Source organism: Equus caballus, chromosome 7 (assembly GCF_041296265.1).
Source record: "Equus caballus isolate H_3958 breed thoroughbred chromosome 7, TB-T2T, whole genome shotgun sequence".
NCBI lineage: Eukaryota > Metazoa > Chordata > Mammalia > Perissodactyla > Equidae > Equus > Equus caballus.
In genome coordinates, this window is record NC_091690.1 from 53,984,465 (window position 1) to 54,001,523 (window position 17,059).

The 17,059-nt window shown below is 40.8% G+C and overlaps 1 protein-coding gene across 2 annotated transcripts; it reads right to left on the reverse strand.

The window, feature by feature from the left end:
- Nucleotides 1-4,546: 4,546 nt before the first annotated feature.
- ZNF317 (zinc finger protein 317) lies at nt 4,547-15,510 on the reverse strand. 2 transcript variants are annotated; one of them, XM_023645505.2, is made up of 7 exons: nt 15,297-15,510; nt 11,737-11,859; nt 11,033-11,172; nt 10,436-10,562; nt 9,920-10,015; nt 8,737-8,819; nt 4,547-7,929 (listed from the first exon to the last, which is right to left on the reverse strand). In XM_023645505.2, exons 2-7 carry the CDS (start codon nt 11,765-11,767, stop codon nt 6,610-6,612), a joined length of 1,797 nt encoding a protein of 598 aa, XP_023501273.1. In that variant the 5' UTR covers nt 11,768-11,859; nt 15,297-15,510; the 3' UTR covers nt 4,547-6,609. The 2 variants fall into 2 exon arrangements, with proteins under 2 accessions (XP_023501273.1, XP_070130262.1); XM_070274161.1 differs by having other exon boundaries at nt 14,976-15,508.
- Between the last annotated feature and the right edge of the window lie 1,549 nt (nt 15,511-17,059).

The following is a 17,059-nucleotide window of genomic DNA, read 5'->3' on the forward strand; positions in this document are numbered from 1 at the left end:
ACCTCACACTAACTTTTTTTTCTTGAGGAAAATCAGCCCTGAGCTAACTACTGCCAATCCTCCTCGTTTTGCTGAGGAAGACTGGTTCTGAGCTAACATCCATGCCCATCTTCCTCTACTTTATACGTGGGACACCTACCACAGCATGGCTTTTTGCCAAGCGGTGCCATGTCCGCACCAGGGTCCAAACTGGCGAGCCCCAGGCCACCGAGAAGCATAACGTGCAAACTTAACTGTTGTGCCACCGGGCTGGCCCCTTGTATTAACTCTTGAGTGAAGGGGAAACTATAAACTAAAGTTACAGAATTTTAAAGAAATAATGATAATCAAGACTACATATTAGAATCTATGGAATGCATTATAAAGTAGTGATCAGGGGAAAATTCACTGCACATAACACTTGTCAATAAAATGAAAGATTAAGAATTAATTATCAGTTAAGAAAAGAGAAACAAACCAAAAGAAAGCATAAGGAAGGAATAGAGATAAAAGCAGGAATTAATGAGGAAAACAGAAAAACAATAGATCTAATTAGTCAAAATTCTATTCTGGGAGGAAAAGCAAACAAATAAATCATCAGCTCATTTGGTCCAGGAAAAGAGACACAGCAAATACACAAAAATAAGTAATGACCATTGAATCAGAAAATATTTCAAAAGTTATGAGATTACTTTGCTAATCTCTAACTACACTAGACAAAATGGACAATTTTCCAGGAAAATACAGATTACTAGTATTGACTCAATATTCAAGTTAGAAAGCATACAGACCAATTTCCATAAAAGAAATAAAGTTCCAAAGGAAATAGCCCACCAAAAAGCATTTGGCCCAGCTGATTCCATAGAGAATTCTACCAAATCTCCCAACACCACATAGTCCTAAGGCTGTATAAATTATTCCAGAGCACTGGAAAGAAAATTCCTAATTCCTCTTATGAGCAAAGATAATACTAATACCTAAGCCAGATAAAGACAGTATAAAGAAAACTACAGACCAATTGTCATTCATGAATACAAATGCAAAATTCTAAACAAATTACTAACAAACAGAATCCAAAATCACATTAAGAAGATAATACACCATGACAAAGTGAAATTCATTCCAGGAATGCAAGATTTGTTGAATACTGAGAAATTTATTAATATCATTACTATATAAATAAACAATAGTAAAGGAACCATGGTCCTCTTCAAAAGATGTTCAAAAAAACTTTGAGGAAATTCAACACCCATTCATGATAAATCATTCAAGAATACAGGATACCCTCTCACTATGATAAAATAAATATATACCTTAGTTCTAAAAAACTACATCTTAATTAATGGAAAACAATAGGGGCATTACCCGTAGAACAAAGCAAAGATGCCCATTATCTCTGCTACTATTTAGCATTGTATTACGGGTATTAGGCAATGCAATTAGACAGGCAAAAACAACTAGAGGTGTAAGAACTTGGAAACAAGTAAAGATACCTCAATTTGTCGAGGATATGGTAGCATGCCTGAAAGACCCCAGAAAAGCAATAATAAAACTCAAAAAATAATTCAGTGAAGTAGCAAGTTACAAAATTAAGATACAAAGTTAGTAGCTTCCATATACAGAAACTGTGAAGAGAAGACATATCAGTAGAGAAAATTTTATTTACAGTAAAAGATTAAATACTTAGGGAAAACTTAACAAGAATGTAGAAAATTCGTATAAGGAAAATTTTTAAACATTCCTGACAAAAACTAAAGTAGACTGGAACAAAGGGAAAGACATTCCCTGTTCTTGCACAAGACAACTTAATATCATAGAGATGTTAGGTCTCCCCAAGTTAACTTTAATTCAAGGTAATGCCAATAAAATACCAACAAGCTAATTTTATGGAACTGAACAAGGTAATAGGAAAGTGCATATTAAAAAAAAAAAAAAGAAAAAGTAGGAAAACCTCGGAAAACACTGAAAAAGAAAAAAACCAAAAGGGGAACTAGACCTCCCAGACATCCAAACTATAAAGCCCGTTTTAATATAAAAGCCCATGGCATGGTACATGAAGAGAAAAACAGACCAGAATAGAATAATGTCCAGAAATAGTATAAATACATAATGGAATCCAGTACATGACAAAGATGACATGTCAAATAATAAAGATTTATTTTTAAAATAAATGATGTTGGGTCAATCTGGAAAAAAATAAATCTTAATCCTACGTCACATAATACACAAAAAAAAATCCATTTCAGATGGACTCTAGATCTAAATGTGTATACCAACACAATAAAACTTGTAAAAGAAAATGTAGTAGCTTCTTGCCTTCATGCTAGGCAAGTACTTCTCACACAGGAACAGACTAGTGCTGTCCATAAAGATTAGATGACATTAAAATTATGAACTCATTTCATCAAAAGATATCAATTAAAACACGAAGAGGAAAGCCACAGAGTGTGAGAAAATATCTGACAAACATATCCATCCATAACGTTCACATCTGGAATATAAACTAAGTAAGAAAAAGGCAGGCAACTTTAGTATCATCTTATCTAACTTCATAAAAGAGCTTGCTGGAAAACCAATTTTCACCACCACTTTGGAAAACTGTCATCACCTACAGAAATGAATATATACATCCCACATGACCCAGCAATTTCAGTCCAGGTTATATAGCCAAGACAAACATATATGCTTGTGCATTATCAGAAATATGAAACTACGCTCAAAGCAGCATTATTCACAATAGCCCCAAACTACAAAGTCAAATGTCATCAGCACAAATGGCTTAATAAATTATGGAATATTCAAACAATGGAAGACAATAAAATGTACCAACTAGAGATACTCAAAACCATATGGACAAACTTCACAAAAATATCAGGCAAGTTAAGACAGACACAAAAGAACAAATACTGAATGGTTCCATCTGTACAGGATTCAAAAACAAAAAACCCAAGGCACGTTGTCAGGGTCAGAATATCAGTTACCTGTGGAGAGTAGAGAAGGATTTGTCATTTGGATGAGGCAAGAAGGGGTATTATCAGAAATGCCTTTTTTTTTTTAGTCAGAAAAGACTAAAATAATAGTCTTTTTCTTGCCTGAGTACATGGATGTGTTCATGTGATAATTTACCTGTACATGAATTAAGCACTTTTCTGCATTTCAGTAAAACCTGTTTTAAATGTTACTACACACACACAAGATCATCATTACACAACCACTGCAGAAACAACTTTCGTGTTATACTGGTAAGTTGAACATGCAGAGACCTCAGAACCCAGCAATTTCACACTCCTGGAACAGCTCACCAACGCTCCAGAAGGCATTTATACAATTTCTTAAAGCAGCATTGTTCATTAACTGGGAAAAATGGGAACAACTGTACATCAGCAGTAGAAAGGGTAAATAAATCGTGGGCTAATACATAGGATAACTTTCTGGAAGTGAAAATGAAACAACAGCTCCCTTCATCAATGTGACTCTTAAACCACATCTGTTGCTAAGAATCTAGGCACCAAGAAATCTGACTTGAGATTTGCAATGGCTTGTTAGCAAGTTTCTGTTTGCACCTTGTCCCTCTTTAGCCTATCAACCCAGAAGCCACTATGAAACTTTCAAAACAGAAATTGAATAACTGTCACTTCTGTGTTGAAAACTCTCCAATGACTTCCTACTACACTGAACGTGAAAGGCAATGTCCTTCCATTTAACCCACAAGACACTCCCAGGATCAAGACCCTGTTACAGCTCTGATTTCATCATTAACTGCAACTTCCAAGATTGCTCCACTTGAGTCACACCAACCCATTTGCTACTGCACGGCTGCCCCAAGCACAATTCTTTTTCATGACCTTCAGACTGCTGAGGCTGCTCTTCCCCCGATTACAATATGGCACACACTTGCAGTTCATTTGCATCTCTGTTCAAATGTCCCCTTAAACAAAAGGCTTTTCTGATTCATCCAATAGCTCTGCTGAACCCCCATATTCCCTATCATCACCTCAGTTAATTTTCCCCCATTGCACTGACCATCATCTGATATACAGTATTTACCCATTTGTTTATCAGGTGCCTCACCTCCAAGTAGAATGTAAGTACCAGGAGGGCAAAAATCCTGATTCACCACTAGACTCAGGACATAGAACTGGGCCTGACATAAAAGGATGGACTCAGACGCAAGCACAACTACTTGTTAATAGGTTAATTTCAGACAAGTAACCTAAACTTGCCTCAGTCTTCAATTCTCCATATGTAAAAGGGAGACACTGATGGTACCCGCTTCTTAGGGCTTTTGTGAAAACTAATATACTTCTTTCAATTCAAGCCAAGAAAATAAGTGTTTAAACGTTTAAGTACATCAGAGATTTGAAATACAATTTAAAAACTTGGTTTACACAATTTAAAAACCCATATCCAACAACTGAAACTATAAGCAGATGATACTCACACATGTAGCAGTTATAAGACCTCACTAATGACAAGTGCATGGGTTACAGACAGCAACCAGCTGGGTATAGCAAAACGACCCCACCACCAATAAAACAATTAGTAAACAGATAATGAAATACTCAAAGCAGCTTAAACCAATAGTTTTATTTTTTCTCATGTTATAGGAAGTCTGGAAATAAATCCAGGGCTAGTGCAGACACTCCAATATGCCACTGTGGGGGCCAGGATCATTGCGATTTTTCTGCAGTATCCTCCTTAGCCTGTGGCTTGTATCCTCTTCGTCACAAGACTGATCTTTTAACACTAAGTGCTGAATCTCCTTGCAAGGTGAGATGTAGGGGGAAGAGCAAAAAAGAAAAAACAGGGGCCGGCCCCGTGGCCGAGTGGTTAAGTTTGCACATTCCACTTCGGCAGCCCTGGGTTTTATTGGTTTGGATCCTGGGTGAGGACATGACACTGCTTGTCAGGGCACGTTGAGGCAGTGTCCCACATGCCACAACTAGAAGGACCCACAACTAAAATATAGAAATATGTACTGGGGGGATTTGGGGAGAAAAAGCAGAAAAAAAAACCCAGAAGATTGGCAACAGTTGTTAGCTCAGGCGCCAATCTAGAAAAAAAAAAAGAAAAAAACCAAACGAATCCAGGTAAGAATAACCCTTTTTCAAGAGCTTTCTCATAGCCCATACAATGACATCTGCTTATTTGTCAAATGATCAGGCTGTGGGACATGGACTGCACAGGCTGCAAGAAAACTTGTAAAAGGTTTTAAAAAGCAGCACACCTTACTAATCTGACAAAACTTGGATTTTCTTGATATGGAAGAAGAGATATTGGGGAAGGAACCAGAAGTGCATGCCACCCTTGGCTGGACAGGAGGCCAAAAACATTCCAAAGAATCCATCTGATGAAGACATCATGCTCTGATCACAATGCATTTGAATTAGATATTCGTAACAAATAGGTACTAAAAATACCCACGTTACACAGTACAAAACACATTCTAAACAGTGTGTTGCCAAGGAAGTTATCCAAAAGGAAATGAATATATATCAAGAATGAAGGTATGGTAAAAATACTATATACAAACCTTTTGTGATGAGGCATAAGGGTTATTTAGAGGAGCATCATATTTACTAGAAAACCCCATTGAGAAGTGAGTTCTCCCATGCACAACTGAGGGGGCAATGGCTGAAACTGTCCTACATATGGACCGTCTGCGGTGTGGGTTCTCATGTGTTGCCTGAAAGAATTACACAGATTATATTTTTGAAGTTTTAATTTCTCCTAGTGTGAGTACTCACACCTTTCAAAACTTGAGGGATTGCTGTAGGCCATGGTTTCTCAACCTCAGCAAGACTAACATTTTGGGGCACATGATTCTTTGTTGTGGTGGGCTCCTGTGCATTGTAGGATATTTAGCAGCATCCCTGATGTCTTCCAACTATATGCCAGTAGCATTGCCCCAGTTATAACAACCAAAAACATCTCCAGACAGTGCCAAACGTCCCCTGGGGACCAAAATCACCCCCAGGTGAGAAATGCTGCTGAAGACAAAAGTTTGGCCAAGTTTTTCTGTTAAGGACCAGATAGTAAGTAATTTTAGGCTTTGTGGACCACTTACATGGTGTCTGTCACACAGTTGTCTTCTTTGAAAATTTAACAACTACTCTTAGCTTGCAAGCTGTAAAAAAAATACCAGACAGCTGGCCATAGTTTGCCAGCCCCTGTTACAGACTTTCCCCCATTCTTACTTTTATATGATTTCTCTCACAAGGAAGACAGTGTGAGAGCAGAAAAGGTTTGCCCAGTCAGTGAATTTAGAGATTCTCCCTACTGTGCTTACTCACGTGCCCAGAATATGAGACACTGTGTTAAAGCCATTTCGACATTAAATACTAGGCTAGAGTTTCTCTCAAGTTCTCATGTTTTTCAAGAGCTGAACGCATAATGACAGCTTCTCCACACCACATAGACATCTTCTTCCCCAGGATGAGCTCTCACGAATCTCCAAAGTGATGAGAAAAAAACTCAAATCTTTCCAACTCATTACACAAACTGGATTTCTCCCAATTTACATGTATTCTTTTGTGCCCAATAAGATAAGTTCATCAAGGCTCTCTTGCCTTCCTGACACCTATGAGGTTTCCTCTCAGTCTGAGCTCTTGCACTTCTCTTAAAGATGTGTCACTGGAGCCTTTTCCACACGGATGATGCAAACAGCTTCTCTCCCCGGTGAGTTTTCACATGACTCCGCAGGGACGAATGATCACTGAAGGCTTTCCCACAGGCCAGGCATTCATAGGGTTTCTCCCCAGTGTGTATCCTCCTGTGCACATTAAGGTTTGAGCCTATGCTGAAGGCTTTCCCACAATGATCACACTCATAGGGCTTCTCTCCTGTGTGACTTCTCATGTGTGTCTTAAGGGTTGACTGGTTTCTGAATGCTTTCCCACACTGTCTACATTCAACGCGTTTCTTTACAAGATGAATACTCATATGCCTCCTCCGGGATAAATAATCGCCAAAGACTTTCCCACAGGCAGCACATTCATAGCGTCTCTCTTGAGTGTGTATTTTCCTGTGTGCGGTTAGGTTTGAGCTTGCGCTGAAAGCTTTTCCACAGAGATCGCACCCGTACGGTTTCTCTCCAGTGTGAGAATTCATATGTGTCTTAAGGATAGACTGGTTTCTGAACGCTTTCCCACACTGTCTACATTCAACAGGTTTCTTTACAATATGAATTCTCATGTGTTTTCTCCGCGATAAGAGATCACCAAAGGATTTCCCACATTCTTTACATTCGTATGTTTTCTCTACCATGTGGTTCTTCTTGTGCAAATTAAAGTTAGACTTCCATCTGAAGGCTTTTCCACACTGTGTGCATTCATAGGGTTTCTCTCCAGTGTGATTCCTGACATGCTCTTTGAGATGTGAGGGATGCTGAAAAGCTTTCCCACAGTCAACGCATTCATAGGGTCTCTCTCCAGTATGTGTTCGTTTGTGTGCAATGAGGTGGCAGCTCCTGCCATACGCCTTCCCACACTCATCACACTTGTAAGGTCTCTCCCCAGTGTGAACTCTCATGTGTATCTTCAGAGAAGATAGGGTTCGGAATGCGTTTCCACACTGACTGCAGTCAAAGGGCTTCTCTGTGAGGTGAGTTCTCGCATGACTCCTAAGGGCTGAGGGATCATTGAAAGCTTTCCCACAGGCACTGCATTCATAGGGTTTCTCCCCTGTGTGTATTCTCCTGTGCCGGGTAAGGGAAGCACTCGTGGTGAAGGCTTTTTGGCACTGATGACATTCATGCATTTTTCTCCCATTGTAAATGCTCACATGTTGAGTTAGATGTGACCTGTTCTTGAGAGCTACCCCACAGTCCCGGCGGTGATAGGGCCTCTTAACAGTGTGTCTCCCCATCTGCTGAGTAAGATGAGCACTCATGGTGAAGACTTCAAACAGGTGAGCATATCCAGTGGATTTCTCTCCAAGATGAGTTCTATCCTGTTGATTAAGAGATGAGTGCTAACTAAGGCATTTCTCATATTGATTACACTCCTACGTTATCCCCAAATAAACTGACACAAATTGAAGCACAAATTTTGGTGTTATAATTTGCAGTGCAAAAGTACTGTTCCTGCCCCATTTTGGCTCTATGAAGTAGAACAGGTGAATGCTAGCCCCTAAGGCTCCCACGTGTATAACTTCTTTCACAAAACTTTTTACATATATTTACCCCAGAGATACTGTAGGTACAGTTCCAGACAACCACAATAAAGCAAATATTGCAATAAAGCAACTCACATGAATTTTTTGGTTTCCCAGTACATATAAAAGTTATGTTTACACTATACTGTAGTCTATTAAGTATGCAATAGCATTATGTCTAAATAAAACAATGTACATACCTTAATGTAAACATACTATATTGCTAAAAATGCTAACCATCACCTGAACCTCCAGTGAGGTGTAATCTTTTTGCTGGTGGAGGGTCTTGCCCTTCACACAGTATCTGCAAAGTGCAATAAAATGAGGTATGCCTACACTTTGTTAACCATTTAAATGTGAACTGAGCCCCAACACTCAATATCTGAGACATAGTTACACAAATATTTACTCACTGGAAGTCTAAGTGGGGAAGCTTGGGGCTAGCTTTAGGACTATCTCCCAAATTAGTAACACTTAAGAGTCTCTGACAGTACTTCCTCTTGAAGACGTCGCTCACCTGGTTCTTGAGCTGCTTCTCTAACTTAGCCTATCTGAGTCTTCTCCCAATACGGAAGATCCAGAATTAACCCAAGGAAATCTTACCATTGTCACACCATTGGTTGTTTCCTTCCCAAAAATATCTTCCACAAGAATTGTCCATTTGGTTTTAGATGGAGTCTCCCAATCTGAAACAAATTGAGAAACTACTAACTTGCTGGAAAAAGAAAATGGTGAGATGACAGTGACAAAGACAGGTGGATTTCTTTGCAAATATTAACCCTAAAGAAGGAAAGCTGATGTGAAAGAAAAGAACACAAACATGAGTAAAAATGACTGAAAAATTTGACTGTAAAAAATTTACCCTTGGCAATGACAGGGGTGGATATTTAAGTCAATTCACTAAGAAGTAATTTTTCAAAGACTGACGTTGATAATGACAGAAGGAATATGATCAGGAATGTTAAGTACAGAGAAATGGGAGAAAGAGACCATGTGGACATGTGACATTTAAAAATGAAGCCTACCAATTCCACTTCTGGGTATTTATCCCAAGAAAACAAAAACAGTAACTCAAAAAGATATCTGCACCCTCACGTTCCTTGTAGCATTATTTACAGTAGCCAAGATATGGAAACAACCTAAGTGTCCTTTGAAAGATAAATGGAAAAAGAAAATGTGGTATATATAAAGAATGGAATATTATTCAGCCGTAAAAAAGAAGGACATCCTGCCATTTCTGACAAAACGGATGGAACTTGAGGGCATATTATGCTAAGTGCAATAAGTCAGACAGAGAAAGACAAGTATTGAATGATCTCACTTATATGTGGAATCTTAAAAAAAACAAAGCAAAACCAAGCTCACAGATACAGAGAACAGACTGATGGTTGTCAGAGGTGGGAGAGAGTGGAGGGTGGGTGAAATTGGTGAAGGGGGTCAAAAGGTAGAAACTTCCAGTTATAAAATGAATAAGTCCTAGGGATATAAAGTACAGCCTGATGGCTATAGTTAATAACATTGTACTGCGTATTTGAAAGTTGCTGAGAGTAAACCTTAAAAATTCTCATCACACACACACAAAATTTTGTAACTATGTGCGGTAATTGACGTTAACTATAGGTAAAGATGAAGGGACATCGAGACCAAAGGACTTGTGAGAGAACGAAGGGGCAGTGAAAGAGAACGAATTTTCAAATTTCCCTGGTGATATTTCCTAATGGATCTCCCTCCACCCCAATCACTAGACAGAGATATTCAGAAACACTCGCATGTGCCTGGTGCTTACCGGGACAAGAGCCTCGGTGAAGTCCTCTCTCCTCTGTCCTCAGCTCCTCTTCTTGCTCCAAGTGGGAGATGAGGCTGGGTTTGCCCACCTGACACCCTACTCATGGAGAAAAACACATGCTAAGGGAGGAGTGTGCAGAAGACACCCCCTTCCCATAGACTGGGGTCAGTGCTTTGGTCTTCAGTGCTCGGAAGATGGACAAGTCTGACGTAGGAGCAGCAAAATGATGGTGCCAAATTTCTAAGGAACACAGTGAAAGGCTTTCATAAAACACAAAAACACAAATACCCACACATTTTGCTGTTTAGAGGAATGAGGACTTAACTCAGAAATCTATGCTCAAGCTCAGACACATTTAACCTCCATGGTCAACGCAATGGACAGGTCATGGGGATATACCATGAGGGTGGGCACCAGCTCAACTTGTTCACAATTGTGTTCCAAATTCCCAGTTTCTGGGTCACAGGAAGTACTCAAAAACATTTGACATGAATGAATAAATGATGCCAGCCTTACCCACTGAGGCGAGGTTGCTATAGTTCTCCAACATTACATCTTTGTACAGTTTTCTCTGAGAAGAATCCAGCAAGGGCCACTCCTTCTCAGTAAAGTCCACAGCAACATCCTGGAAAGTCACTGATTCCTGAAACACCACACACATTTGAGGTCAGTGAGAAACCAGCTTATGTGTTCACAGATGGCTGAGGCTCAGGACTCAGCATAAGAGACTTTAAACACAGCATTTTCAGATGGAGTTCTGGGGTCCCACCATTTACTCTAGAAGTCAGTCTTCAGACTCTAACCTATGATGTGATTGCACCTCATCTCCTTGTCAAATGCAACTGTGACATGGGACCAAAACTCTCTCCACTTCTGGCCTGGGCTGAGCACTCTAAGTGATATTATAAGAGAAACATCTGGTACATTAAGTCATTTCCCCTAACAATCATGAAACCAGGACAGCCTTGTAACATTCTTTGGCTCTTTCTCGTCTGCCCTGATCAGGCATCAATCAGCCTGAATGAAGATCTAAAACAATTCTAACATGTGATATTGGGGGCATCCTAGGGAAGTACCTCTCCCACCCTCAGAGGCTCTGAGATCTTGGTGTACCTGGGAACCAACACTGGTTGGCATATGCGGCTCCAGGCCATTGCAAGCAAACAGGTCCACACCTTGGGGACAGGAACGATCTTTTGAAGGAAGAGGAATTTCTGACTCCTGGAGACAGGCAGGGTCTTGGGTGGACAGAGCTAGAGAAGACAGGATCCATGAAGATTAAAGCCTGCCTGACACTCACAAATCAGCGTGCTCACACTACGAGCATGCAGTGCACATCCTAAATCAATACACACACACACACAGACACACACACACACACACACACACAATGTTTTGTAACAAGCCAGAATATCCCTGTTTCACTTAAGGACAGGAAAAAGGGTGCAGGGCTTACACATCCATAAAGAACATGATACATTTCTTCAATTTATGAGTTAAGTAATTAAAGCTCCAACAAGTAAAGCTGTTAATCTGCTTACATTTATTAAATAAATAGGACAGTGCAGGGTTACCCATTACTTGTGTCTTTTCTTACACACCAAATACACACACTCCCTCTCCTACCCAAACTCACAAAAACCCTGAATCTGATACAGTCACCTGAGGGGCTCCCAGGAGTTCCCATCCACTGCTTTTCAGTTCATCCAACACCCCTGGCAGTCCTCCCTCTGGCTGCGCACACCCTTGACACCTCAGTGAACTGGCAGGCCACATAAGCTTGATTTCTGAGGGCATTCATCAACCCAAGAACTTACCACATGTAGGAGACAGATCAAGAGCTGCCATCCCGTGAGAATGATAGTAAATTTGCCTGAACAACAGGGCACTGGCAGTAGGAAGCTACTCTCTTGCTGTCACGGAAGTCTTCGAGCAGGCATCTATAATAAATGAGAAAAGACTACTAGGCATAGTCAAAGGCTTTCTCTCTCTCCTACTCACAAGACAATTCTGACTTTTGTTTTCCAATATCTTCTCTTTTAAGCAGCAAGTTCCATCTGATCTTGGGCCTTTATCTTACTTAGGTAAAGCCTCCAGGAAATGTGGTGGAGATCCCTGACCTGCCTCAAGTAAGATTCAGATTCACTCTCCCAAGTCGGTCACCAAGAAAAACTCTGTTAAACTCCCCGACTTATTAAACATTCTGGTCCCAGACTTCTGTTCTGCTTTTCAACTTGAAGACAATGATCCTAGTATCCATGAGGATGGTCCATCTAAGACCACATATTCCAGTCTCCAATGCTCTTTGACCCCACACTCTACACCAACACACGTATCCAGAGGCCAAAAGACCAGGCCTTGTCATCATCAGAATCAGCTTCACTTCACAATGATTCAGAAATCTGCTCTGGGGACAAAACTTCCTACACAACATTCTTCACACGTTAACTCTCCCACTTTATAGTTCCAGACCATCCATGCTTCCATCATCTTGTATCTCTTCTCACTACAACACCTATCCAGCTAAGATTCATCACAATCCATCACTTCTACAATTTGTCCAAATTCCCTTACCTTCTGCCTAGTATCACCCCTAATGAGCAAAAGACCAGATCTAGATGATTCCAACCACCTGCCTCCTCCATGAAGGTACTTGGGACCAGCCTACACACAAGTCAGTCACACTGGAAGCTTCTGAAACTCAAAGACACTAACCTTAAACGAGCATCTACACTAACTAACAGCACACTAAGCAATCCAATCTTTCAACCTCCCAAACCATGTAAAAATTTTTCTGAATCAACTGTCTTACTATTAACCTTACTTTCAGGAAACAGCCTTACTTTCATTTCATAGTAACCACAACTGAAATAATGTACACTCAACAAAGAACTAGAAAATGAAACAAAAAAAATAACTCCATTTATGATAGCAGAAAATACATAAAACACCTTGAAATAAGTCAAAAGCTGTACTATAAGACCTTGACAATAAAAACTGTAAAACACTGCTGAAAGAAATTAAAGACCTAAACAAGTGGGGAGGAATATTATTTCCATGAACTGCAAGGGTCGATAATATTAAGCTAGACACTCTCCAAATTCATCTGCAGATACAACACAGTCTGTATCAAAACCCCACCAAGCTGTTTTCTAGAAATTGAAAACCAAATCTAAAATTGTATCAAAATGCAAAAGCTCTAAAAGAGCCAGAACAAAGTTAAGAAAGAAAAACAGAGAATTCATATCTACTAACTTTACCATAGTAATGAACAAGTATTGGAATAAGTATAAACAAATAAGTCAATGGAACAGAACAGAGTTAGAAACAGACCTACAGATGCACAGTCAAATGATCTTCAATAAGGGAACAAAGCAATTCAATAGGGAAAGCAGTCTTTTTAATAAATGGTGTCAAAAGAACTCAATGGAAAAAAAGACACTTTGATCTCTATTATCACGGCATACACAAAAATTAATTTGAAATTTAAAAACCTTTTTGAGATGAATAAGACACCAAAAAATAAAATACAAAGTGACTATTTTCATGACCTAGAGTACACAACAGAATTCTAAGACTGCACACAGGGGCTGGCCCCATGGTCGAGTGGTTAAGTTTGCGTGCTCCGCTGCAGGCGGCCCAGTGTTTCGGCAGTTTGAATCCTGGGCATGGACATGGCACCACTCATTGAGCCACGCTGAGGTGGCATCCCACATGCCACAACTAGAAGGACCCACAACTAAGAATATACAACTATGTACTGGGGGCTTTGGGGAGAAAATGGAAAAAAATAAAATCTTTTAAAAAAAAAAGACTAGACACAAATAGAATTAAACAAACAAAAAAATAAATTAGACTCCACCAAAATTAAAAATCTCTAGTCATCAAATAACATCATTAGAAAAATGAATAGGTTGGCATAAAAACAGACACATAGATTAATGGAACAGAACTGAGAGCCCAGAAATAAACCCAGGCATATACAGTTGATTAATGTATGACAAAGAATACAAATATACAACAGGGGAAAGACAGTCTCTTCAATAAACAGTGTTGGAAAACTGGACAGCCACACGCGAAAGAATGACACTGAACCACTATCTTACTCTATACACAAAAAGTAACTCAAAATGGATTAAAGACTTGAACGTAAGACCTGATATCATAAAACTCCCAGAAGAAAACATAGCAGGTTAGCTCCCTGACATCAGTCTTGGCAATGATTTTTTGGATTTGACAGTAAAAGTCTCAGGAAATGGTGTCAATCTCTGAACACAGTGCAATGAAGTCAGCAAAGGATAACCAGAAAAATGTCACAGGAATGTAAATTAAAAGAAAATGTCCTAAATAATTCTCATGTCAAATAAGTCATAATACTTAAAGGGCCGGCCCGGTGGCACAATGGTTAAGTTCGCACGTTCTGCTTCAGCAACCGGGTTCTCCAGTTGGATCCCAGGTGCAGACATCAGACATGGCACTGCTTGGCAAGCCATGCTGTGGTAGGTGTCCCACATATAAAATAGAGGAAGATGGGCACAGATGTTAGCTCAGGGCCAGTCTGCCTCAGCAAAAAGAGGAGGATTGGCAGAAGTTAGGTCAGGGCTAATCTTCCTCAAAAAAAAAAAAAAAAAAGAAGGAGCATACAGGTTTCTAAGGTTTCATAACCTTTTCTTTCTTGGCCTAGTTTGTGGATTTGCAATTTACTGTTGACCTTTTTTTGCAAATATGTCCTATATCCCAATAAAAATATTTGAAAGGAAAAGGATAAACAGAAAGCACCAAATATGATGGTAAAAATCAATGCAAAATATTACAAAATATTAGTAATCACAGTAAACATTAGTGGACTAACTCAAGTTACATAACAACGTTGCAGTGAATTTCTAAATCTAGTTATAAGCTATTTACACGAAAGTCAACTAAGGTATATAAAAAAAAGATAAGTGCATCGAAAAGTTTAAATACAAAAGGCATTCGACACAACTGCGAACAGAAAGAAAACCAGAGTGCCTCTATTAATGTGACGAAATTGACCAAAAAGCAAAGCGAAGTTTACCTTTGCCGTTTCCAATTCCTGACCCCCTATAATGTCCTGAACTCACGTCAGCCGTGCTTTTCCGTCCCCACCCCAAGGAGTCTGAGTTTTTTTTTTTTTTACCAGATCATCAGTGCCTCCCCCTCGTCGCTAAACACAGCGGTCCTAAATTTCAATCCTCGCGTCATCAGCGTTTCACATCGCTGATCAGAGGGTCTAAAACTCCCCGCCTGGCCGCCTTGCTTCCCGGTCCCAGGTCCCCGTCCCCGCCTTCTGGGCCTCTCCGGTCCTCAGGAAGACGGGGGTGGGGGGAAAGGGTTAACCGAGGCAAGCGGGGCTTACACGGCTGCGGTTAGCACCGGGAGGAGCGGAGGTCACGGAAGCTGCCGCCCAATGAACGAGAAGTTCATACAGAAAGTCCGCTCTGCCGCGGGAAACCGAAGGGTCCCCAACAGCTCGGAAGAAGCCACTGCAGACCTCTCCTCAGCCCATGTGTACAGCGGCAATAGCCTCCCCTGAGTAATGGCTTCCGCTTCACTTCCGCCTTCTAAGTCTCGCGGGACTGCACAGGCTGCCTATAACTCGGAAACGGGATTGCGAAGGCTTCTGGGAAATGTAGTTCTCAAACCTTGGAGCGGTATGGCGGCGGTGCCCAGGTGGAATCTGACGTTCGAGTGCGTTTCCCCAACTTCTAATTGTTCCAATGGCCCAGGACTTAGTTCTCAGGCCTCTTTTCGTCTTAAAGTCATTCTGTGGTGGCAGCGAATCTCGCCGGTTTAAGTTCTATTTACACACTTGACTCAAATTTCCGTCCACAGCCCCACACCTCTACCCTGAATTCCAGATGGAATGAGATATTCTCTCCTCACTAGGATGTTTTATAAACTCTTTAAAATGGCACAAATCAAACGCCAGACTCCACCTTCTCAACCTCAAATAATAGTAATCCCATTTTTCCACTTGTCCACTGTAAACCTTGGTAACACCCTCAAACTTTTTGTCCCATCGATGAATCAGGGAATGTTCAGTCCTTGACCGTCAACCCAGAACCTGATCATTCTGCCAGAAATGTTTTTTCTTGTTACAGAGCCAAGAAAGTTCACGGCAGGACCCAGAAAAGTCGAAGTTAGCATTTTGTGGTCCTTCTTTTACAATACGTGAGCCAGAAAGTTAGGAGGCCCAGCTTCAAGGTGAGGGCGTTTACCTGGGCGAGGTGAGCATGCAGGAGCACAAGAGACATCCACGCCCACCTTGTAACGTGATCTCTAAGCCCGACTCCACCAAAGTAGGCATCTCCAATAAATTGCTACAGCCTGTTTCTCCTTTTGTATAAATAAGCCATCTCCTAAAACTGTTGCCAAGACTCAAGTGGGGAAGCAAGTAACTGATTACTGCGCAGCAGGAACAAGAAGCGGGCAGAACAAACCTACTGCAGAGAGGTGAGCAAAGATGGAAAGATCTGTGGCCTCAGGGGTGCCTCAGGTCCAGGCTGGAGAAACTCCAGAGAGGGAAGGGGTGGGGGGGGGGGGGTGGGGGGGCGGGGAAATGTTCAAGATCTGGAGCTAGCACAAAGGAGGAAGAAAGAAAAAAGATTCAGTTAAAATTCAGGCAGGATCTGGGGGCGTGAAAATAGAAATTGGGGGGCCCCTCCCGTGGCGCAGCAGTTAAGTGCCCACGTTCCGCTTCAGCGGCTGGGGTTCACTGATTTGGATCCTGGGTGCGGACATGGCACCACTTGTAACGCCATGCTGTGGTAGGTGTCCCACATATAAAGTAGAGGAAGATGGGCACAGATGTTAGCTCAGGGCCAGTCTTCCTCAGCAAAAAAAAGAGGAGGATTGGCAGAAGTTAGCTCAGGGCTAATCTTCCTCACCAAAAACAAACAAACAAACAAATTGGGTAGTTAAAATTAGAAAACAGTGCTAAGTCAGGGTTGGAGCTTGTTTTATCAATGCTGAATCCTGGTAAACTCACTAGAAGCATTAATTGACGCGATGAAATGAAGGGGATTCAACGCTTCAAAATTGAGAATAGGGAATTTCTGCAATGCTCCCCAAACAGTAGGAAGCATTATTAAGGTAAACAATACCCCAGAAGGTTGGAAA